Source organism: Sycon ciliatum, chromosome 3 (genome assembly GCF_964019385.1).
Source record: "Sycon ciliatum chromosome 3, ocSycCili1.1, whole genome shotgun sequence".
Classification (NCBI taxonomy): Eukaryota; Metazoa; Porifera; class Calcarea; order Leucosolenida; family Sycettidae; genus Sycon; species Sycon ciliatum.
The window spans coordinates 30968217-30993683 of NC_088645.1; the positions used below are offsets into that span (position 1 = coordinate 30968217).

Below are 25467 nucleotides of genomic sequence, written 5' to 3' on the forward strand. Positions count from 1 at the left end.
AAATATGGAATGTCACAGTACTCCTCGAGCCAGGAATGTGGACAAAGAAGTTTGTCCCTTGCAAACCAGGAAACCAGGAAGGTCTTAGATCTGGAACCCTAGACATTCGTCTTGCTGACGGAGGCAAGGGCGAACGCAACACGTACCTTCGGGAGTTGATGGCAGTGGAATACGGACAGACTGTGAAGCTCCGAGGTGAACGGGGAGCCTGAGTCAAAACCATCTACATGAGAACGTGCCGCGTCAGACGTTTCCGAGGCAATTGGGATTGGGTCCCCAAGCCTGCAGAACCTCCAGAACATTGATGACACTCCATGTGCTGGCAGGCCAGCAGTAATAGACATCGGGCATCAAATGGGTGGTCGCTACATCAGCCTGACCAATACTCCAAGAGGCCCTGAACACGTAGCTGGAGTGTCGACGAGAGAGGAGAAAGATGCATTGGTAATTGGTCTATACTGCCTCCCTACATCGCACTGTGCGGCTAAGGAGTTGGTCCGACTGCGATGAACTCCAGACCGGACCCACCAAGAGCACTTGCTATATGTGGTGAATAGCACTAACCATCAGGATGAGGGAGAATGGAGGGTGCAGAAGTGCATTCTCCCACTGGTCTGGTCTGCCGGAAGGTCCAAGGAAGCCTGGCCCTCGGCCTCAGGATCTGAGCGCTAACTCACATACTGATCCAGTTAGCGGGTATGGCTGTCCACAAATAGGGCAAGTGGGCTGTACCAATGATGTAACTTTGTAAGGACCTACCTGTCCAACAGGTAGTTGCCGCTGTCTGCAGACCGTGACGGTCGTTTGGGTCGTGGACGATGTCCCGAACATTGACGGCGACTAGGTGGAGCCACCGGGGTCGCGCCAAAAGTAATAGTTATGTACTCTTGGTAGCGCTAACAGACAGATAGTTATCCAATGTTTCTTTCCTTGGATACGTAAGCAACAGCCATCACATGATCAATCTCGACATGCAAAGGTACTCCCGTTATGCCATGCACTGGGGCTTGCAGACCAAGGCACTCCGCCCACAAGCAGTAGATGAATGGAGTTTAACTCCTGCAGAGTCATGTGGTTATGGGTGGCTGCTGTGCATGGGTCCTGAACTGACGGGCTCTCGTAGCGCAGCGATGGCACCTGTGAGGTGACTGGCTGGCCATCCCCGACTGAAAAGTGACAGACCCAGTAATGGAGACTTGTCAATTGAATCACCAGACCATATATCGAGGTTGCACAGCCCAGGCTGTGGAGCTCTATCCTGCAAGCACTATATTCTGTAATGAATTGATCGACTGTGAAGCTGGGCTAGCGGGAACGCCTTCCTCAATTCCGGAAGCTTCACGTTCAGGCGCCTCAAGTGGCTTGGTGATGGCAGAGATGGTGAGCCTCATACATTCCAGGGACTGCACCAGCTACAAGCCGGACTTGTGCAGGTTCACTTGGAGCTCGTGATGCTCCAGGAGGCGGATCGTTGCTTGCACTATGGTGTGCCGCAACCAGACCGCACACAATAATGAGGCAGGTGGCAATGTACATCACTACCTTCACCGCCCATGTCCGGAAAATGCAGACGATCGATGCAGACACTTGGTGTATGTGCGGAGTGAATAACACATGCCGAACGGTAGACATGTGTACCGCCCGCCACTTCCGGATGGATGCCGGTCGAGTGACACATGTCCTGCATGGCCAAATAGCACATTGTCTCCATGAGGCTGGCAACATCGCCAGTGGCCGTACCGGGTCTCCAGTTTGCAGGGACCTGTGGTGATATAATCGTCATATTCAAGTGCGCAGCGATGGTAGAGATGACGCAGGATGCGGAGCCAATGGCTGCTTGGATGGTCATTTGAACTGGACATAGTTTATATCCGTAGATCTCAGGTATATGTATGGCTTACTCAGCTATTGCACAACATGGTCATGGACCTTGGGAGTGCACAGGACGTCTACGGCAAGACTAGGGTGAATGTACATGTAGGTCATCAAGTTCTTCCTCGACGGTGAGAACACAAAGACATCACATATTCACTGATTTCCTTCTGCGCTAGGAAAGCAGTTTTCTATACAATATACATAACTGTATATTTGTTTACAAAGAGGCGTCTTTTCGAGGGTAGAGGGCTCAACACTGCTGGAAGGCAGTCAAATGGGTTTTTCGTCAAACACAACCCTACCAATGAAATGAAGACACCGGGGCCGGAGAGCAGAGACCACGAATAGTAGAGTCACGAGGTGGCCGTGCCGGTGGGGAAGATCCAGCTCAACAAGGTGTTCTTGCAAGTTTGATCAGTACACCACCCTGGTTCGAATCCTCAATATCAGTGCATCTTACAGATTGATGGCTGCTGCCTTGACTCGTGATGCCTACGATAGGATACAAGCTGCTCCAAGTATGTTTCTAATAAGAGTACAATCATGTACATGTATCTTGGTGTAGTAGCTCACACTGTACCCCATCGTGACACCATCCCCTGCAATGTGTTGGTTTCCTTACTTGCTAGACTGATTTTATATGATTCTGGACTGATTTGAATCATATTATCTCTATCCCTTATTGGCCATGGGCCATCGTGGAAATAGAGAATAATGATAATGATCTTGGACTTAGCATGAGAGGCATCCACGTCGTTGATAACAGCAGAACCTTTGCATCAGGGAGTCGTACAATACGACTCCCTGCTTTGCATGACTGTCATAACACTGTCCTTATTGCAATATTTAGCCAATACTCCATTTGTTGTAGCAGCTATCACCCCACTACAAGTATGCATTCATTTCCTGGCTGGCTTGTGTAAACTTATGAATGCAATCATGGAACGCTTCGTGTACACATGCTCCCATAGTTTAGTGCATGTGCGTGCGTGTGTTCAGGTATGGGTGTGTATGTTCGTGCACCTACATGTACGCCATAAGTGTAAGGCTGAGCGTGCGAAGCCGGTTGCGGAGCAGAAAGGTGCATGCCAGTGTGGAGAGTGTGGCCGTTGGCTGAAGTCCCGTGGAGGTCTGGCAAGGCACAAGTGTACTTACCCCCAGTCAGCAGTCGTTGCGCCCCTGCCTGCTTCTCCGCTGTGCTGCGTCGCTCACTGCCAGGCTTGTGACCGCTGCTTTGCGTCTACACGTGGCCGCGCCCGTCATCGCTGCTCGCGGACTTGTAGTCGTCCGACCGTTCAGGACCGTCAGGGTTTCACGTGTGTTTGCGCCTGCTCCCGCCGATTTCGCTTACCGCATCACCTGGATCGTCACAGGGCTGTGTGCTCCTCCTCTCTCTCAGCTGCCCCTCCGGGGCCCACGTAACCTTCATGGCAGTGGCTCAACAGGACAGGACAGGACATGTACATGTATGTGTGCGTTTACATGTACAAGCAGTCATGCAGGCGTGTGTGGGTCTGTTTAAGTATATGTTATCGCATGGTTGCGAGGGCCTTATGGCAATAAAATGCCATAAGGCCCGCAGCAACCAGGCGATAACAAATTTATCACATGGCCCACAGAGCAGACCATTGGGCTGCTGTTGAAATTAGCCCAAATGCTAACACATTATGACCACAATGTATATTGATGTGCTATCATTATCAAAACAGGAAAAATGAAGATATTTCTCCTGCATCCTAACAAAAAGTCTGCTACAGGCCATCAAAGAGTATACACTACTGAAACAGTGAAAGACGGAGACAGAAAAAAATAAGTGCCGACACGGTATCGTCATAGCAATAGACATGGCAACCACAATAAAACAGAGCAGAATCATAATTTCAGTTGAAAAATTACTAAGTAAGAGTGCTACCACAAAGAGTTTCTTCATGTTTACATGTGTATCAGGAAGTTAGTTGCCAAAGTATTTGACGACTCCCTGGCCTGGTGTGTGTGAGGACAATTTTTCTTCTTTTTTTCAGCTCCAGATGGCTGTATTTTTTCATTGCAAAACATTCCTGAATTGATGTGTTTGTTGTTCAAGCAATGGTGAAGGCAGAGGACAGATGAGCCTGGTAAGAGTTTTGCGTGGCACAGGAAGACCACACACAGGCAGTGACTTTGCGAGGATCTGAAAACGCACGATGCTGATTGGAATTTGTGTTTATAATATTTCAAATACGTGTTTGTGATCACAGTATAGTAGCACATCAAGCAGAACTGAATCTTATCCACAATCTTACCGACGGTCACGCTGCCAACATGACTGAACAAATGATCCCTGCAAGCACCACATGGCAGACAACCGAGGCCATATCCATTGCCGGGACGTCCATCTCCAAAAAGAATTCCATCTTCGTCTCAATGCTACACTGCGACTCGTCGTCGAGTCGTACAGTCTACAGAGTCGTCGTATACGCGTAGTCACGCGATCACTGAAATAAACTATTTTTTTGCGGGCAATTAAACTATTTTTTTTGCGGGCAATATCGCATAGTATTGCCCGCGGCGCGAAAGGTGCTGATTCGCTGGAGTACGGGCAACAATCACGTGCCATGTGATAAAACCGCATGAACACATGTCAGATCCCGTGTGCATGTATGTACGGGTGTGCACCGCCTTGTCTCTGCTTCTGCCGCACTGGCGGTTGCGGAGGCTAGGATTGTGGTCTGATCCGGCTCAGGAGCGGTATTGTGTGGGAACTGAACTATTGTTATCGATTTCACTGTACTACTCTTTTTCTCTTTTACGTTTACTTTATACCAGGCGTGGGCCATCCCCTGTACATAGGTGCCATCATTTTTTTTTTTTTCATGTACGGGTGTGCGGGTAAGCATATTCTTTGCTCTATGCGTCCACCGTGCATGAACGTACGGGCATGTGTACTTTATTGTTTGTAGCTTGTGGCATGGCGGTTGTGCTGTAAAAACAGTAGCACCTTATTCGGCCATCCGCAGATGCCATTTTTTCACTTCAATTCTGCATTGTCTCAGGTGCTGTGTTTAGAGTGTCATCCTCTCTGCATATTTATGTTTCTTTCCCACCTCAGTACTGTATTTGGCTTGATATTGTTGCTGTTGTACATACAAGTATAGGCACATGCATTGATCTGTAAGGGTTTGTGTTTGGAGCTCCAGCAACCTGTTGAGGTTCGTGTTGTTTATAAATTCGTGGTCGACGGATACAATGATCTGGCTGGTACATCGCAGAATACTAGGACCCCTTGAACGATTCTGTCGGTCGTTCCTAAGTTCACCAATTGAAGACATGTGTGTGTCAAAATGTGTCAAAAATACAGTGGTTACAAAACGGTTGGTATCACCGCTGTCGGATATTTTGCACAAGCCAAAATTGGAGGATGCACTGTTGGCTAATATCTCTTTCTGAATAAATAAGCAGGAAGCAGCAAAACCCTTGTACAAACCAACGGCGCGAAATTATAGCATGTTCAACCAAAATATCAGCGACATAACGAACACGCAAGCGACGAGCGAGAACTCAACTTCTCGTTATTTGTTATCGCCACGGACAAAACTTAGGGCAGAGAACAACTATTTGGTTGGATTTCGACAACAATCTGAGACGAAGAACTCACGGGAGACGTAAACCAAAGGACGACGAAGGTGACGCCATTGAGTATTCGTCTCGTGATATCTTGAGAAAACTGCGAAATCTGGCAAATCTGGAAAATAAAAGTGCAACTTTTAGACGACTTTTTCTGAACTGGCGCACGGACTGGATGTCTTCGCTGCGATTGTCAGAAGCGATGGACCATGAATTTCTTTGAGAGTCTCTGGGTGCTACTATTCCTGAGCCTAGTTTTCAGCCATTCCCTGCATCTTCTTGGCACGATTTATTCTGCAAAAAAAGGAAAGTGTTCATGTGTTTTCTTGTCGGCCGTGTGAGTTGGGCCAGGCTGACCTGCGCAGATGGGCTGCGCACAAATACATAATACATATGAATCAAGCCCGTGTCCTGGTCTCTCACGTTCAAGTGTCCAGTGGACCTGAGCGTGGTGAACTTGGATCGGACAGCAGAGCTGCGTAGATGGGTAGGTCTACATGTACGTAATACGAAAGGAGAACGCCAAATAGGTAGAGGTAAACCCACTTGTAGCCCAATGTCCAGCCTTCAAATTGCCTACTTCTGCTAGTTTATTTATTATCATTTTATATTCATATATTTATATGTTTCGAAGATGTTGGTGGGACTTCGGCGACACTCTTCCCCTTTATTTAAGTTTATATGTTTCGTGAATAGTTCTACGAGACAGGCGCCAGCGGAGGCTACTATGGTCAAACGGGGTCTTGATTAATACGACACGGAAATGTACGAAAATGAAGCCTTGTTCCATGCCACTTTCGGATGATGCTGAAGCCATCATCCCGGCTCCCGAAAGAACGTCGCTGGGAGAAGTCTAGACACTCCGTGAAGTCTTGGTGAACTCGATTCATCTGGCTGCTGACGATGAATCGATGGAAGACTCAGAGTCAGAGGGCGAGCTGTAACCTCATTCGTTCCAGAGCCGTGCCGGCAAACACGCAACCTGCTCACTGTGGCACACGTGTGGCACTCGTGCACCGTACATGAGAACACTTGGCTCGGAGCACGTTGGGAGCGCGTCCAATTAATCCTCAAACTTTCAGGAACACAGCACCTCCTTGTTGCTCGACTCGCAGTTTTTTCAGGAGCTCACTCCTGCTCTGGGAATGGGTGTGTCCACCCTAGTAAACTCACTATTTGTCTGTAGATTACGGGTACTGAATGAATTTCAAGATAATAATGGGTTTTCCCCCAGGACGAGACGTCAAGAGAATCAAGGCCTATCGCTGTGTGTGATGCAACGTTTTCTGGACGACTTCAAATCCTTACAATACACACACACACACACACACACACGCTAGTAGTAATACTGGGAAGCAGGGCAAGCAGGGCCAGACAAACAGTGGTCATAGGCGACTTCTCCGCTAGGGCGTCTAAAGTGCATCACACCGGTAGTTAACAGTCTCGTTTTGGTGTACAGATACAATGTGCGTGCGTGCATAAGTTGACAGAAAGGCTAACAAGTAACAGGTGCATGTCATGTGGTCACACCAGCTGATTTGTGCGCGAGCAGGTCTTTATATCTGGTGCTTATCTGGTGCTTATGTGAAAATAAGCAGGTATGTATGAAGTGTAGACGAGGCATTGAGATAGCTCTATTGTTTCGTTTTCAGTGAACTTTTCACACCGGTAGTTAACAGTCTCGTTTTGGTGTACAGATACAATGTACGTGCGTGCATAAGTTGACAGAAAGGCTAACAAGTAACAGGTGCATGTCATGTGGTCACACCAGCTGATTTGTGCGCGAGCAGGTCTTTATATCTGGTGCTTATCTGGTGCTTATGTGAAAATAAGCAGGTATGTATGAAGTGTAGACGAGGCATTGAGATAGTTCTATTGTTTCGTTTGTGAGAGTTAACAGACATACTAGTAGGTGAGAATAGAGGCGATACCAGGGTAGATTGACACCAGCAACAACATTTTCAAATAGGTATTCGGATTTCAAATCTCAAGCCTTGCGGTATACATATATATATCAGCGACATAGGCTTTCCTAAGCTCACTGGATTTATATCAATCTGTTCGTTACAACCAACCTTCCGTTTTTTCTTTCTCTTTTTCTCCTATCTCTACTTATCCACAATATCCTTTAAATACATATTATTATTCACAGTGGGTCCAATATTATAAAGTAGGCAGTTTGCCTGTTTTGATTTCCTCCATAAAGACAAAGAAGGGCAGTGTTACAGAGTCATCAAGGGCGATAGCTACATTACCCTGGAACATAACAGGCGGGAAGAGGGAGAGGGAAAGCCCCACGTTGCCAAACCTGGTACACAGGTGGCGCCATGTTGAGAAAACAACTCATGCCTCCGATGATGGCCACAACGCACCGTTATCGCCTCTATTCACATCACCATGCCTACACTTCACACATACGCGCAATAACGTGCACACTAGCACCAAATATCTAGACCTGCTCGTAGAGGATTCAATAGTAAAATGCTGCTGTCTGGTGATCGCAGAAAATGCAAGAAACACAAAGTTATAGCTCTACAGCTTTTCGCCTCTGTTGTGTGTGTGTGTATAGGGTGAATACAGGGAAAATATGGACAAAGTGTCTGGAGTCCTTGTTGCATGGATTCATGAGTGGCACACGTGCACAGTACATCAGAACAGCTGGATCACGTCGGGAGCGCGTTCAATTCGTCAAACTTTCAGGAACACAGCACGTCCTTGTTGCTCGACTCGAAATTATTACGGGAGCTCACAAGGCATGTGCGGGTAATGCTAGTTCCCGTAGCTATGTAGAAGACGTTACTTCAGTAACGTCTGGCGCTAGCCAGGGTCCACACAGCTTTAATTTGGTGTTTGTTTGTTTGTTTGTTTGTTTGTTTGTGTCACGCCTGGCGCTATCCCGTATCTGTCCCGTACTGTACCGTACCAGCAAAGACAGCTGGCCACAATATTTTTGTTTGTTTGTGCCATCGACATGCCTGGCGCTATCCCGTACCTGTCCCGTACCATCAAGAGTACGGTACCATCAAGAGAATGAGTGAAGTGTATCGGGGGAATGCATTCAGTGCCGTAACATTTTGTGTGGATTTGTGTGCAAGGCCGAGATCCCACTAGCAGGCTGGCTGAGCCGCCTGTCGACCAGCCCGGGAATCGCATGTAGGCCGATAGCACAATAATTATAACGTATATACAGTCATGTAGATGTATAGCAGGGAGTCATATTATTTAAACGACTCCCTGCTGTATGGCGAGATTTTCTGGAAAGAAATACGAAGTAGGAAGACGAGTAAATGCAATCAGAATGGATGTTAGTTGCCGTCAGTATAATAATAATAATAATAATAAGACGAAGAAGAACGCCCGTGATCGGCAGAGTCAGCGCCGGCCCCAGGAAACGTCAGGACAGACATCCCGTCGACTCCAGAACGCCCGTGATCGGCAGAGTTAGCGCCGGTCCCATAGCTATGCAGAAGACGTTACTTCAGTATCTCATTGAAACGTTTTTGCAATACAATGATGTAGCTAATCAAAGGAAAAAGCATTTCCATCAGTTCTAACAACATACACGATAAGCTAGGCAACAAAGCATAGCGCAGGGCCCTGAGCTTCCAAGCTCTCTCGTAATTTCCTGCGATAATGCTAAAGGCAATGCTCATCAGGATATAATGCCACTTATAATGCTCACACTACTCCATAATGCCATGGAGTTCGAAAGTTGGAAAAGTCGATTTCAGTCTGTCCAACCTTGCCACCATTTCAAAGCAGGACACCCATATTCAATGTTTACAAAGGCAATTCTCTCCCATGTAAATGTATACACGTGTTTGGGTCCAAAGCAGGACTGTCCTGCTGAAAGCAGGACGGTTGGACAGCCTGCGATTTAAGAAGGCCGTTTTGATTGAGGCCAAAGCGTAGAAGAAGAATAAACTTCAACAGCAGTGAGCATGTCGTCTGAAACTATCCACTGAGAAGGTTGTTTTGCAACGTCAAGTCTCCGGACGACGCCGGACAGGTTCAGATGCACGATGTTCGGAACTGGACCTAGCCAGCTTCATGCATGACACCGTTGTCGACCGGCAATTATGCTTGTAATGCCAATTTTGCATGCGAAATGGTGTTATAATGCCAGCATTATGCCACTTGGAAAAAAGGGACTATAATGCCAGCCATAATGCTAGCATTACCCGCCCTTGCCTAGAGCTCACTCGTGCCCTGGGAATGGGTGTGGCCATCCTAGTAAACTCACTCTTTGTCAGTAGATTACGGGTACTGAATGAATCTCAAGATAATAGTGGGTTTTCCCCCAGCACGAGACGTCAAGGGAATCAATGCATACCGCTGTGTGTGATGCAACGTTTTCTGGACGACTTCAAATCCTTACAATACACACACACACACACACACACACACACACACACACACACATACACTAGTAGTAGTAGTACCGGGAAGCAGGGCAAGCAGGACCGGACAAACAGTGGTCATAGGTAACTTCTCAGCCAGGGCGTCTAAAGTGCATCACACCGGTAGTTAACAGTCACGTTTTGGTGTACAGATACAATGTACGTGCGTGCATAAGTTGACAGAAAGGCTAACAAGTAACAGGTGCATGTCATGTGGTCACACCAGCTGGGCTCTGCTGGGCCCTGACACCGTGCGAGTTGCTTCTACTCTCCGTGTTCACATTTTTGTTCCATCAGCCAAACCAACCCAACTGGACTCTCCTGCCGACTTCGACAAATTGCCACAGAATACCATCAGTAAAGAGACACGTCAGCGGTAGTCAGCTCCTCCGTACACTTGTTTCGAGGTTAAAACTTTCCTTGGCGAAGGAAGGTATTGTTCAAGGGCGAATGGTGCTGTTTACCCTTGTTTAATCACTTTTACAACTTTTCAGCAGTACGATTGTCATTATTTTGATCCATACCTTTAAAGCAAATACCTGCGCATATTTGTAGCGCCTTCAAATTAATTATCACACCCACGGAGATACCAAGTGTTTAGTGACTTGTGCCATGTACACAAATTAATATAGGTGATTCGTTTTGATTCATACAGTACACTACAACGCGTTAACTTATCTGCACGTGCATGTCTTGCAATAAGGCCGATTTCATGCTTTCTGTGTCTGTAAAACAAGATTGAATTCCCTGAATCAAGATTAGAGTCACTCCGCGCAATTAGAGAACATAAAAGGTTTTCGGACCTGCACACACGGGTAGAAGGAAATATAATTATCATTCTTCTCTCATTGCCTTCAGTCACTGGTGAAGGCTTCAAGTTCACCAGCTTTGTTTGACAAGCCTAGGGGCACATTCAGCATGCATGACTCTCTGCTTGACACTAATTACACTTGAGGTGTCACTGACTGTGCTGTGAAATAGCTGATGAATGCAGGGAGTACTGGAGCACAGCGCAAACCAAGGAAGCGATTTTATAATTATAACACAAATTGGCGGGCATTGGGGGTAAGAGTACATTTCAAGAAAAGTATCAGATTGGGCGAATGCCAATTACAACGATGGCATTCAGCAGGAGTGCCAGTGTGCTGCGAGTGGATTTTAGAGGTAAGTTTAATTGAATTACCAAACTTGAAGAGTAGGTTGGTCTACGACCGCGATTCAGAAGGGAATGGTACCTTGTTCCAGTCCTTCAATGGGTCAGGTTTCCAGCCGTTCTGCTCAGCACAGAAAACTGGGAACGTGTGGCCTAGCACACTGGCTGCATGTACATGATGTAGGCAAATACGCCTTAGTGAGCGTCCCGCACCCGTGCCCATAGTTCACCCTAACCCCCCCCCCCCCTCCTCACCATTAAGTGCTGTATCTGTAAGTTTCTTTGAGAAAAGAGCATAACAGCAGTGAAGCCAGACGTGGGAACAGGAGGGACGAGTGCTGCAATCTCCTTCAGGGAATGGTGGGGTTACAAACATAAGCAAACGGCCGCTACACATGCTGCAGCTGCATTTTTCAAGTGAGCACAACATGTAAGATAAAATTCTTCATTTTGGCTAGTGTAGAGCAAACCGAACAAGTCGTGGACTCTGTAAAAATGAATATGGTGGTAAAGACACACCTGGCAATATGGCAGCAAACACACGGCCGCCCACAGCTTACAGAGCGTGTGTGGGCGGGCGTGTGTTTACCACCATATTGCCAGGTGTGTCTTTACCACCATATTTATGAACCATAAGTACAGCTGCAGTGGTGTCTTCAACTTCATTCACCCAAGTCGTGGACTCGGTAAAAATATTATTATTATTATTATTTTTAATTCTGATAATGGTCTGCGAAAATTCGCACACGGCACCCGGCATACACACATTCCTTGAGATCGTGGATCCACCACTGCATAATATGTATACATGTATAATTGAAGTAATATTACATGAAGCCGAATTGAGTACCCCGAGGTTTGTATACGTGGTGAATATCAAACCATACACACGAAGCTGAAGGTAATACAGTGTATTCGATTTATACCTACGGTGACATTCAACTTCGTTTTTTTGTGGCCATCGCCGCCCTCGTTGCCAAACTCATTTTTGGCAAATTCCAGTTTGAGATCGATAGTACAGCACAGTGTAGGACTGTACGAGTGCAAGATTGAAAACTCGCCATGAGCTGTGAGGATCACCTAGACCCCGTAGCAGCTTCTGACTTCTCTAGTCTCTAGTCGGATCAGGCAAAACACTTGACCAATCACATTGAAGCGCGGGATCAAAATTTGACCAATCATGATTAGTGTACGAGCAGGTCTATATATCTGGTGCTTAATCTGCGGACAGTCTGGTGCTTATGTGGAAATAGGCACGTATGTATGAAGTGTAGACGAGGTCAATGGTCATTGCCAGAGACTTGGGTGGCTCACACGTTACTCTCCAGTCTGCGTCCCACTCAGGCACGCTGTCCAAGGTGGCTTGGAGCTGCATGTGAAGTCGGCGATTTCGGAGGGGGCAGACAGGCACTGGTAGAGGGTCGTGTCATCCGCATAGAGAGATGATCGTCCCAATCGTTCAAGGTTTGTAACATGGCGGCAAATACACAAGCCCTCCCCAAGCCAGCTCTCTTATCTGACAAGTTACAATCGAACCCCGCATTACTATAAAAATAATTATGACACGGACGAAAAATAATGATGAACTTGGATCGCAAACTTGATTTGATCCTTGACTGCTTCCTGACTGCCATTAGGATCACACGGGAAGTCGATAAGCCCTCCACGTCCCAGGCGTGCAAGAACATACAACTGCACGCTCAGTCAACAAGCCCTCCACATCCCAGGCGTGCAAGAACAAACAACTGCACGCTCAGTGCCCAATGTTTACGGGAATTCATGGCTCACCAGTTGCGCTGGAGCAGGCCGGGGAAGATTTGGCGCGAAGGGCACCACGTTTCTACATGACGTGCTCTTCAGTCCGTATAACCACCGGAAAGATACTACCAGGGTAACTTATATTGACCGAGACAGTCCGCTTCCTGCCCTACAAATACCCAGTGACATCAAGATACAATGTAGTAGTGTGAGTCACCTACATAGGCTACAGTGCTGGCAACTGAAATCCGACCTCCTGAGCGATGCGCTCACATGGCAAAGTGCCAGGAGTGTAGGTAGGAACACGTGTTTTTGGAGTTGACAAGATTGGAAACGAACAACGGTCTAGAACACATGTGCTGCATATCCGCGAGCCACGCACACTGACGCTGCTATTTAGTGGTTCTTGAAAAATATGAAAAATGACCTTGTGCATTGCATTCCCACCCAGAATCAAAGAAGGCATGGCTGAACTTAATGAAGTGCATTGAATGGCTTGTGCGTATGGAGAGCGCATCTCCCCCCCCCCCCGCCCTTCAGTTAAGGTAGGTCAGGCATCGCTGCGTGGACCTTTTGCATTCATCATAATTTTAGACTGCGTTTACACGGAGACGAAACGAAGCTAAACGAGAACGCGCTGGCCTCGAATCCTTTCAAACCGTTTACGGCAAATCGTTTTGAACCGTTCACACGAAAACAGAAAACGGTCGATAAGGCTGGAGTTAGCACCTGCTGGCTTGTCGCAAGCGCGGGAAATAACACGTTAGTTGGAGTTGGCAAGTGCTGGCCGGAGCAAGGGTTGGGTAAAGTCCCCCCGCAGAATGGTTTCCATGACCGCGCTCCGTTTCCAATCGTTTTCACTGTTTTCACCGTTTACACGAAAACCAAAACGTTTTGAAAACGTTTCAAAACACTTTGAAGTGTGTTCATTTTCGGGCATTGTCGTGTAAACGACAGTAGTAAACTCAACGATTTGGTTGTCAATCGTTGTCGTGTGAACGCAGCCTTAGAAGTCAGACGAATTTTCGGGATTGCTACAATTATTATCTGGCCTAGCTGCAGATACGACTTCACATGTATGCAGTACATCATACTGCGGGTGGCACACTACTCCACTGTTTACAGGATTTCGACCCTAGATTGATCCCCTTGTATCGTGAGTAGGCCGATTGCCCATTGTGCAAAACATAATAATTATCATACCCTGAACCGTACTTCTTCAATGAAGTACATGCATCCGCAATTCACACCTGTCCGAAGGAACAATGAGATAATTTCCGAACCGAGCGTTCGTGTTCCCTTCTTTTCATGGGCTCTTGTTGCTGTTGATTTTTGATATACGGGCAGAGAGCAGCGAGAAAGTTAGACAGGGAGAGGGCGAGAAAGAAGGAAAAAGAGAAAAAGACAGAGACAGAGACAGAGAGACAGAGAGACAGAGAGACAGAGAGAGAGACAGAGAGAGAGAGACAGAGAGACCGAGAGAGAGACAGAGAGAGACAGAGAGAGACAGAGAGACAGAGACAGAGAGAAAGATAGACAGGCAGACACAGAGAGAGAAAAAACAAGGCGAAGGATAGAGAAGGATAGGTAGAAATACGGAGAGTGAAACAGTGATGTTAGGTGCATCGGGGAGATGAATCAGTGGTGCGTGGTGAGTGCTTCAACGCGTGGTTGGGGGTAGCAGCGAAGAACAAACTGCTGAATAATTTAGCATGGGAGATATGAGAAGCGATTTAGCAGGTCAACAGCGGCAACACGAAGAGTTCATTGGTGCACAAGCACGCAGAGAGGAACACATGACGGAGTGGGTAGACAGGCAAAGTCATACGGAGCATTCATTGCAAGGTGCAGAGGGTGGAGGCAAGGATAAATATCTGAGCAGCCTTGTTCTCCCTTACATTCCATGGCAGTGCGTTTTAGGCCAAGGCTACTGGAAAGGTCAGGCGAGATCTACTGACTTCTGATTACTTCGAGGGGACAGTGAGGTCCTTGGCGCTTTTAATGAAAAAATCAAAATGACTAAGTCAGGTGCTATGTGGGTAAAGATTTGAGGGAGATAACCATCGCGCTACATTTGAAAAGTTTGTGTGTTAAATACGGCATGAAGACCTGTAATGCTTCACATATTCTATTATTCTAACATGAGTTACATGTTTGCTGTGTGTATAATAATGTGTTTGTGTATTCACTGTGGTCATTGGATCTATTATATTTTCGGTTCTGTTCTGTACAGCGTGTTGGCACATAGCGGTATTTGTGTTATTGGAGATCCATGTTGTGACAGGTAATTGAAATTGAGAGCAATTCCTTCTGATGGAGAATGTTGTGTTATAATGACTTTGTGTTTGGCCGAGTAACGCAGTGAATCTATATAATATGAATGCTCCTCGACATTCGTCTTGTTGAGCTCTCTCGGTACGCTGCTCTAGTGCTGCTTCCTTACGAATTGTCCGCTACTTTCATAGTAAGGGCACTCTAGCGTTAGAGAAATGAACTTTGTGTCGTGCCTCCTTTGTACCATGGCTGGTGTGTGTTGCTTGATAGGAAAGGGTTTGTTCCCCACACCGGCGCTCGCTCTATTCCGCCGACTTTACTTGACACTTGACTGACTCACGACTGCCATCCAGAGCACACGAGAAGTCCGTCGAACCTTCGACTCGGCAAACCTGCAAGAAAGCACCACTCCCTGCTCAATACACAGTGTTTCGGGGAATACACCCCTCATCAGTTGAGCTTTAGTAAGGATGAGGCAAAATGTGCCCGAAGAACATGACTTCAGTGATGCTCTTCGCAACCACTATCTCATACTATTGTTTAATCATTGTGGGAAAGATGCTCCTGACTGCGCACGCACTCTAAGCTACATTGTCCGTGACCAGGCAAGCGGAGTCCCGAGACTTTTTGATGTCCTCAAGCAATTGCAGTTAGAAATATGCCCCCCCCCCCCTCCTTCACGACCGCCGCGCCACTCAGGGAATATCGAATAGGAAACGGACACAACTGTGCTTGAGTATACAATGGATACTTTCTCGAAGAATGTGCCGGGATCAACTTATGCCATTTACAACTAGAACTGTGTTGGCATTGTTCCACTGCAATCTTGTCTACGCCCGTGCAGGTCAATATCCCGTTCTCATTGCTGCTGGTACAGGGCAAGCAGCGCCATTCAGAATGACATTTGGCGATGGGCAGACTACCGCTGGCGTTCTCAGCTACTTGCCGGTGTGTATTGTGACCAGTGGATCGGCACCGTTCATTCGACTAGAGAAGACTGATGGTAGCCTGGTGCTGGGTGTGACCGGTTCGTTCACCGGATTTGGCAGAGCCCCTTTGAACACCACAGTACACCCCTCACTGGACCCATCATACACTGGACTGTACCATTGCCGAACCGACGCCCATTACTCACCACAGGTGTACCAGCTCAATGTTGTGGGTAAGGTTAAGTTTGAGATGTTACTCATGTTGTCCATCAAGGGCAGCTTTTTAATGATACCGTGCATAGCGCATCAACGTTGCCTTCACCCTCTACAACTCACTCCCTATCGACATCACAACCCAGCATGGTAGAAATACTTTCCGAAACAATGCATCCAATCTTCCTTTGAGCAGTACCTGTTCCTGCTCGGTGCACACCCCCCCCCCCCCACCCACACCCCTACCCCCCCCCCCACCCCTGGTTTCTGATATCTCTTACGTGTCCTTAACAGTTACTATCTCGATCACCCCACTTGTTTTGCATGATACATTGCTTCTTGCCTCCCCGGGTAATTTCCATCTAGTTGTTTCTGACTAGTATCGGTTCTATTACACTTATCAATCGTCCTTATTGGCATCACCAATTCGTGGAATGAAAGAATAACACCATTGCTGTTCTCTTGCCCCCTTTTGTAGCTCGACAGATTCGGTCGTCGTTCCCTACGTCACTGCCACTAGTTTACATGGATGACAATCACACCATATCATGCATGTCAAGTGGCAATTTCCCTCTCAAATTATCTTGGAACACAACACTATCTCCGGATTCTGAGCTGATTCGGACAATGACATCGACGAATATGGTACATTCGACATTCAGCTTCAAGCTGAACGACACACAGTTCGTAATAACAGAGCGTGATACGTCCGGTGTTGCCTTCAACGTAACCTGTAAGACCTGGTATACTACAAACTTCGACTGTGTTGCAGCGGGCTCAATTCCTGCACGACCTCACGATGTGATTCAAAGGTGCTTAAATTCCTCCCAGGCAGTATCTACGACTGTTTCTGTCACTATTCAAGGTACGCATACTCCAGAATTTCTCACTAGAATAACGAGGACGAAAGTTCTTTGACGGGCTATAGGGGAGGGTAGCAGCACCCAACTTCATTACGTCAACCGCACTGCAAATAAGAGAACTATTTTTGAAAATGAAGCATTGAACAACAAAGGCAATCACACTTTTTAAGTAGCGTCAAAAATGCCTTTTTAAGAGAGCATGTCTGAGAAAACCAGAACATATGTGCAAGTCGATCTCTCAGATTTCGCTCAAATTTTGCAGGTAGGTTTGCTTTGGGGTGTACATCGATATTCCAAAGCCCGCACAAAATCTTTTGAAGGGAACCATGAAGTTGGCAAACCCCTCAATATTGGCCCAATATTGGCACGATTTATGGGTCTACAAACGAGCCACGGCACAGCGTACAAGAACAAGCTACGAACAAAACTCCATCAAGCCATCATTACCTCACCTTAGACGAGTTCTTGGGGCAGCACCACTTAGCCACGCCAACATCCCAGAAGACGAGGGAAATCATCCCTTGACGCCACAAATGATCGTGTTGAAAATAGCCAAATTACAAGCGCTGATAAAACAGAGAGCTACGTCCTCAATTAGCAAACACTATACACCGGCAGATAGTAGAACACCTCTTCTAGCACTGAGGACATGTCCCCCATCATCCTTTTGGGGTTTTCTTGAAATAAACAATTTTGAATTTTTCCACTCGACCATTCTGAAATACGTCCAAACTCATACCTGCGCAGGAAAGCTCGTCCCTCCGCGACGTCTAGTCAGCAATTTCTACTCCAACACCACTCCCAACGCTGCAGAACAAAGTGTATTGTTGACTCTGACAAGGAAAAGCAGCGGTGATCACTTGTCACTCCAAACGACAAGCTTCTCCTTGCGCCACCAACATTTTTCGTTGCAACAGTTGAAGCAAAAGTGACTGAATTTTTGCGTGTAGTTTTGGATTTTACTGCAAGAGGAATGATGAAATCATGTGCCTCGTGACACAAGAATGCCAGGTCTCGTAGATCACGGTTCAGCAGTTGTTCCGAGTCACGTTGATCAAGCGCTCCTGCACTTACATGGATCACCCGTTGATCTAGATCGGATCAAGTGCATCTTGATGTCCAGCTCAAGAGCACGCATGTCGTGTTGTAGGCCTTCCAGCTGGGACTTTCCCTCAACATGTAGCACAGAGACTATGGCGAGTAGGGTCAAATCACGTTGTTCATGACGTAAGAAATCTGCCATGTGGGCGTGCCACATACTTCATGCAACCAGTGTTGGCCGCGCGTTGGTCAACTCCAAGCGACCTTGATGGCATGGACCACGCTCATTCCTTGCTGTTGCAGATCTACGTGGATCATCAGCATGTAAACCAGCCGTAGTTCCTGTTGAACCATGTTCGGGATGAGCGAGGTTAGTGTGAAAAAATGCATCCCTGTTCTTACTGCAAGAGGAAATATCTCCAAGAATTCTTGCCAATGCAATACTGCTAGCGTTATAACGATAGTTTCTGCATGTTCTGAGCAGAGCATGCAAGAAATATAATGCATCTTACCTCCTCCCTCATGGTACGTTTCGAATAGCGCCTCAGGAACGATCGTGATCGTGTGCATTGTGTCGTGTACCAGAAAGCATTAGTCTATGTCAGGATCCACGTGATTTCTTCATTCCTCTTGGAGTAAAATCCAAAAACTACACGCAAAAATTCAGTCACTTTTGCATCAACTGTTGCAACGAAAAATGTTCGTGGCGCAAGGAGAAGCTTGTCGTTTGGAGTGACAAGTGGTCACCGCTGCTTTTCCTTGTCAGAGTCAACAATACACTTTGTTCTGCAGCGTTGGGAGTGGTGTTGGAGTAGAAATTGCTGACTAGACGTCGCGGAGGGGCGAGCTTTCCTGCGCAGGTATGAGTTTGGACGTATTTCAGAATGGTCGAGTGGAAAAATTCAAAATTGTTTATTTCAAGAAAACTCCCAAAGGATGATGGGGGACATGTTCTCAGTGCTAGAAGAGGTGTTCTACTATCTGCCGGTGTATAGTGTTTGCTAATTGAGGACGTAGCTCGCTGTTTTATCAGCGCTTGTAATTTGGCTATTTTCAAGACGATCATTTGTGGCGTCAAGGGATGATTTCCCTCGTCTTCTGGGATGCTGGCATGGCTAAGTAGTGCTGCCCCAAGAACTCTTCTAAGGTGAGGTAATGATGGCTTGATGGAGTTTTGTTCGTAGCTTGTTCTTGCACGCTGTGCCGTGGCTCGTTTGTAGACCCATAAATCGTGCCAATATTGGGCCAATATTGAGGGGTATACCAATTTCATGGTTCCCTTCAAAAGATTTTGTGCGGGCTTTGGAATGTCGATCTACACCCCAAAGCAAACCTACCTGCAAAATTTGAGCAAAATCTGAGAGATCGACTTGCACATATGTTCTGGTTTTCTCAGACATGCTCTCTTAATTGCACTGGATGCTCGGTATTACGCTCTGCTTCCGCGGTGTTGAGCACTGTCAGCACACTGAGTGCATTCTCAGCTGAAAATGAAGCCCCCGTTTGGATTTTGTGAAGTAAAACAAAGAAAAGAAAATAATAATAAAAAACACGTGTCATGTACTAGTGTAGGCTGCCAAGCGGAATGGGATATGGTTGTTATAACGATAATGTGAAAACTCTGCTTCCACTTTTTTCACTATCATTCTAATTCTGCAGCACCACGCTGTAGCGCACTACACACTCTCAACCTGAATGTGAATGTGACGTCATCAACACCTAGCAAGAGAGGTAGCATTGTGAATGTGCAGTGCATTCCTCCATACAATCTAACCAATGGAGTGCAGCAGGTCACGTGTTTGGCAAACGGATTTTGGACAGTTCTCCCGACGTGTGTTGGTATGTATGATACACATGTTAGTCTGAACGCCTTCGTGTACTCTTCCTCTTCCGGCTCCCTGTTTTTCTGATTCAATCTCTTCCCTGTAGTAGTAGTAGTAGTAGTAGTAGTAGTAGTAGTAGTAGTAGTAGTAGTAGTAGTATTCTATTTATAGTGGAGAAACCAAAACAGTCAGATGCCTAATAAAAGTGGACCCACTGTGTAGGGTGGAGGAGGGGGAGACATGGCTAATGGTAAAATAGTGGCGGCGAAATAGAGCAGTTCTAGCACAGCTACAGAAACATGGGCGTAAAGCTAAAAGCAGGCAAGAATGTGTTGCAAAGGGCTTGACTTGAAGGCGGCCAGTTTGGTGACGCGTCGGATATCCACATGGAGGGAATTCCGGAGAACTGCGCCAGCATGTGCTACCAATTTGGTAGAATGTGCAGAAGCAGCTGCAGGGACGATAAGCAGGTTACTGTTGCCTCCTCGAGTTCTTCGTGACGGAAGAGCCTGTACTGTATACACTTCATTAATGTTGTATGCGGCGGATGCGGAACCCCCCCCCCCCCCCCCCCAACAGTCCTTCCCACCTCTACAGATTTCTGAAATAATGAAAGTGACCCGATAACCCGATTTACATTCAGAAAAGGGGAGAAATTCAAAGAAAAAGCACAGAACTGAGTTGAAATTCCCTCACATATAATTATATTAAACCAAGGTGTCAGGGTGAAAACGTAGAGAGTTAAAAAGTTAGCAAGACATTGTAGTGTCAACTTTTCAGACTCCCTACCTTTACACCTTCTTTCAATATGTGATTGAATCTTCCATCACTGCTGTGTTGTTAAATTTAATGACATTTTTTTCACAACTCAGTCCCCTTGTTTGCTTTCATTGTGGTAAACCTTTTCTGATGGTAGATATTATTGAAATATTGAAAGGGCTAAAATATGTTGTCGCGTTGCTCTGTGTCTGTGAATGATCGCGTGTACATTTATCTTATTCCTTTTAAAAACATTTAAACCTTTTGTTATCAGCGGTGTTGTTTCGGCGTTATCACGATACAGAAAACTTTGAGCAATGTCACAAATTGCTACACCTCAAGACTCTATAGAAAAACCGGTCAATATCAGCAGAGTGTGTGGTAGCGAACTAAGACAATACAAATAAGTAGATGGTAGGCGGGAAAACGGAAGATTGGCAACAGCATCAGCACCAACAACTCTGTGGCGGAAGAGGACGACACTGATGTGCCAGTGAAGAGCACGAGAGACGTAAAGGATAGGTCGATAACGAGCTAGGTCGTATCATGTAGAAGGGGTTACATGGATCTTGAAAAAACCGAGAGAATGACAATGTGCTGGGTGGTAGATTAAGTGAACTGAGGTTCTCTAGTCATTTTCCCAAATAATAGTAACTACGAAAATTGCGGGTCACCCGGGGCTGGCGTCATGATAGCAAAACACCTCGAAACCCAGCTGAGCAACATAATAAATTGAGTAGAATCTCCGGCAGAGCCTGTGGCTTTTCTAGTGCTCAGAGAATTAGGCACACCGTGCCAAACATATAAGAGTAGAAAGTATTCTTTGCTTGCACTTGAGCTGTACTTGACCGAACCGGTCAGTAGTTATCTGTTTATCTTTTGTACAAGAGGGATTCTTGTGTTTTCCACTTTCAAACTTTACATACAGTGACGCACTGCGCATCTGTGAACCACTCCACGATCACCTACCTGCCTAGAACACCAATTGGAAGCTCTGCTGTTACAAAATGTCGTGAGCCCTACAGCGGTATAACTGGCCCAAACAACGTGCAGTGTATGGCTGCAGGTATCTGGAGTACGCTACCAACTTGCCCTGGTAAGTGCTTTTCTATAATTAGTTAACGCCGAACTAGCATACGAACGGTTTAAAAGTAACCAGATTTTGTCAAACACTGGCAATTGTGAGCTTGATAGTGATGAGTCATGATGTGTAACAGTTAACACTACATTGACTGTAGTTTTAAAGTGACGTTCAATGACCTGACGATCAGTTCCAGTGCGGCTCGGATTACTTGGTATCTTGAAAACTTGAAACCGATGGTTCGCAGCGTTTGTTCTGCACCTCCATACGTGGCGCAGACTTGCGCTGACGTCTGGATTTGACGAGGTGTTTAACCCGCTGGAAACGGTGTGTCACATGTCTTTCTATTATATCATTTGCACAGACATCGATGAATGCATAACTGGAGATCATAACTGCTCTGAGAAATGTACTAACGCTCAACCTGGATATGTATGCAATTGCTTCAATGGAACGGCGGGATGCTTTGGTGAGATTTCATTTTCCTAGTTACTATTAAGGGGGAAGACTCCCCATCAATTTCATAATTATGGCATTCAATTGACCGTAACTTGTTGACGACTTTGTTGCTTTGGCGTTCTTGACTGGATTTCTGGGACCAAGGATTTGACAAAGCTGCGTAGCTTTGCTCTATTTTTGCTGTTCGTTTCCGTGGCCTTGGGCAACTGGGTCCGGACAGGGCAATCGGCTCACAATCTACAGGGTTTGGAGTGCCTCGTTCGATTTCCCAAATCCTTTTGGCCGCTCAGCCGTTTTGTTGCTTTGTCTTCTTTCGCTGCTCGCGTCATCATCATTTTATCAGTCGATTCAAGTAGGGAGCAGTAGATTTCGATAAGCATCCTTTCGGATTCTGGGCTGAATGTCCGGGTGGCCATTGTTCAGAAAGTCGGACCTTTGCTGCTGTTCAGGAAACGCTCAGTGAGAAGACGCGATCGCGAACACAAGCCAAACGAGTACAGGAAACACCAAATCGAAAACGAAAACGCACAGCCAGGGGGTCAGGATGTCGCGGGCAGACCGTCGGGTCTACGGATTCAGATTTCCCGCCATTTGATGATCGCCTTGTTGATCCGCCCGCGAGCCCGAACACACGTGACTTTGTCCCGTCGTGGGAAAGGCCTATTAGGAAGTTGTTTTATGGCAGCAACAGTGACAATGGTTGGCGACTTTTGGGTGATGTGTAAATATGTCTGTCATTACCATAATTTGTGCAAGAATTTGTGCACTGTGTGTGTGTGTGTGTATGTATGTGTGTGAGTGTTGCTAGAAGTGCGTATTTTTCTGCTTTGTACTCACGCTAGTAATCCTGCACTATCACTGCACTATATTTTCACTTCATACGTATCACACAGAATTATCATCTCGCTTCCTGTGGTATTGCAACATTTTACGCTATACCATCACACTTTGGCCACTAGTACTTGTCACATATATATAAACCCCTGTTTTGTCTACAGTAAACTTATTCCTGATGATGGGCCTTGCCCGAAAATTTGAGCTAATGTATATCAATTGCAGTGTAGCCTAGAGACCGTTAGAGAGAGTGTGTACAAGGTGTGTGTACAGGATGTATGGATATTCTGTGCTTGTTCAACACCACTCTTTGCTTGCCCTCCATATCAACTTTCCTGTTTTCTTACCCAACCAGTGACACATTGTGCAGCTGTGAACCAGTCAACAGTGGGCTATATAGAGAGGCGTGCCATTGGTCAAACTGCCACTGTGGAGTGTCGCCGTGGATACGACAGCTTACTGGGGCCAACAGCAGTTACATGCATGGCCAGTGGAAAGTGGACTGAGCTGCCTACATGCCACGGTGAGCATTCTCAAAAACATTGGTCGTACTGTACTTCATCGGAAGAGTTATTTAACACTGACTCGCCAGTATCCCGGGCAACCTTTGTCTTGTTGTCCAGTGTCACTTCAGTTGCCCTCTTCCCCTGATTATTAGTAGGGCTGTGGTTGCTAGTAAAAAAATAATAATAAAAAACTGTATAGTGGAAATCACCCCGGCTTCCACGGAAAAATAGCAAATCATCTCTTCCTAAACACCCAATTATGATCAGGTAACGTTTTTCTGTTGAACTCTCGAGGAGGCGGACTATCATTACATTTTCCAAAGATATGTACAGAAAATGGGTGTTGAAGTGCCGTGGGTTATATAGTCGCGGGTCTGACTTTTCTGCGTGAACTCAGTTCCCAAGTTTGTACGAAGATCAGCCATGCAATGATCTGTCTGCTTTTGAATATGACTCTTTGTTGGTGGTTTTTATTATTTATTACGTGTTGGACCCATCCTGATAAAAAAAGGCGAGGTAGGGGAAGTAGCCACCGGTAGGCACAATTTGGTATGAGCGCAAGGTGTTGTTCTTTGCTTTAAGTTTTAGGAGGTCCTTGGTGTTTTTCCTGCGCCCGTGCTGAGGATTGCGTTCAACAACAGACAGCAATAATAGCATTCGAAAGGAACGATTTGATTTTCCTGATTTGCTTGCATGCCCAACTTTCTGTTACCTCATTGCTTGTTGAATGGGAAATGATAACGTGCCTATCTGTTCGTCTACTTCAGTTGGTACCTATCCACCAACCGACGTTACTAGTGCGAGTCTGGTTATATTTCTTGCAGATATTGATGAATGCTCCATGGAAGAGAAGCCGTGTGCCCTTTATTGCACAAACCTCACACCCGGCTTTATGTGCACGTGTGTAAACGGGACTGTCGGGTGCTTCGGTAAGCGAACAGAATCTCCAAAAGATTCTTCAATCTGGTAACCAAATCTGGGAACATCTTATTAAAGAAATGGAAAGGAAAGATGGAAAGTGCCCCAAATAGGTTTTAAAGGAATTGCAACGCGCAAATCAGGTTTATTTTAAAAATATTATACCCCACCCTGACACCCTGGCACCCTGACACCCTGACACCCTGGCACCCCGGCACCCTGACACCCTGGCACCCTGGCACCCTGGCACCCTGGCACCCTGACACCCTGACACCCTGGCACCCTGACACCCTGACACCCTGGCTTTTTAGTTCCAACCAAGCAAGCACAGGGGAGAAGGTTGACTGAAGGGGTACATGACTGAGGTACGAGAGGTATCTAGTTCGAGTCCCGCCAGGGAACGTGTTTTCCAGCCCGATACTGCTACCCACAATCAATTATGAACCTATTCAAAGGATACAAGGATATGGCTAACGAGTAACGACGCATTCAGATGGCCTTGTGAGCGTGAACGAGTTTGGCAAGAAACCCGCTGGCAAATTGTGGCAATACCCTAGTGACATTCGCACGTGCATTCCAGCGACTCCGTGAGAAAGTCAAACGCCATCGGGACAGTGGATCTCTATAAACTTCTCTATTATCGGAATGGTTCGGGACGGGATTCTTCTCCGGCAGCGCGTCACGTGGTCTGTGGCTGTGGAAACAAGTGACAAGAACGCGGATCACTGCCGGGCTATCTAGAATGTCGTTGGCAAATCTGTGTCCACTATTGCCCACCCTGGTACCCTCCTACGTTATATCTGATGGTTACCTCCTGGCTGAAACTGACGTGGAAACAATCGTAGTGCGTGGTTTAGGCAGTAGGTGCACTGTTAGTAGGCATACGTTTGTTTTGATTTCCACTATAAATAAAGTATACAACTACAGACCTGGTCTGTCTGTGTGTTATAGGTTAAACATTTGGTGGAAAGATTACAG

At 46.5% G+C, this 25467-nt stretch overlaps 1 protein-coding gene across 1 annotated transcript; it reads left to right on the plus strand.

Annotated features, from left to right (window-relative positions):
- Positions 1 to 10959: 10959 nt before the first annotated feature.
- On the plus strand, positions 10960 to 24541 carry LOC135813001 (uncharacterized). Its single transcript, XM_065326218.1, has 9 exons — positions 10960 to 11042; positions 15023 to 15073; positions 15908 to 16225; positions 16684 to 17070; positions 19769 to 19948; positions 21620 to 21787; positions 22137 to 22241; positions 23421 to 23588; positions 24396 to 24541. The coding sequence occupies exons 1-9, from the start codon at positions 10982 to 10984 to the stop codon at positions 24539 to 24541; spliced, it is 1584 nt and encodes a 527-aa protein (XP_065182290.1). The 5' UTR covers positions 10960 to 10981.
- Positions 24542 to 25467: the final 926 nt, after the last annotated feature.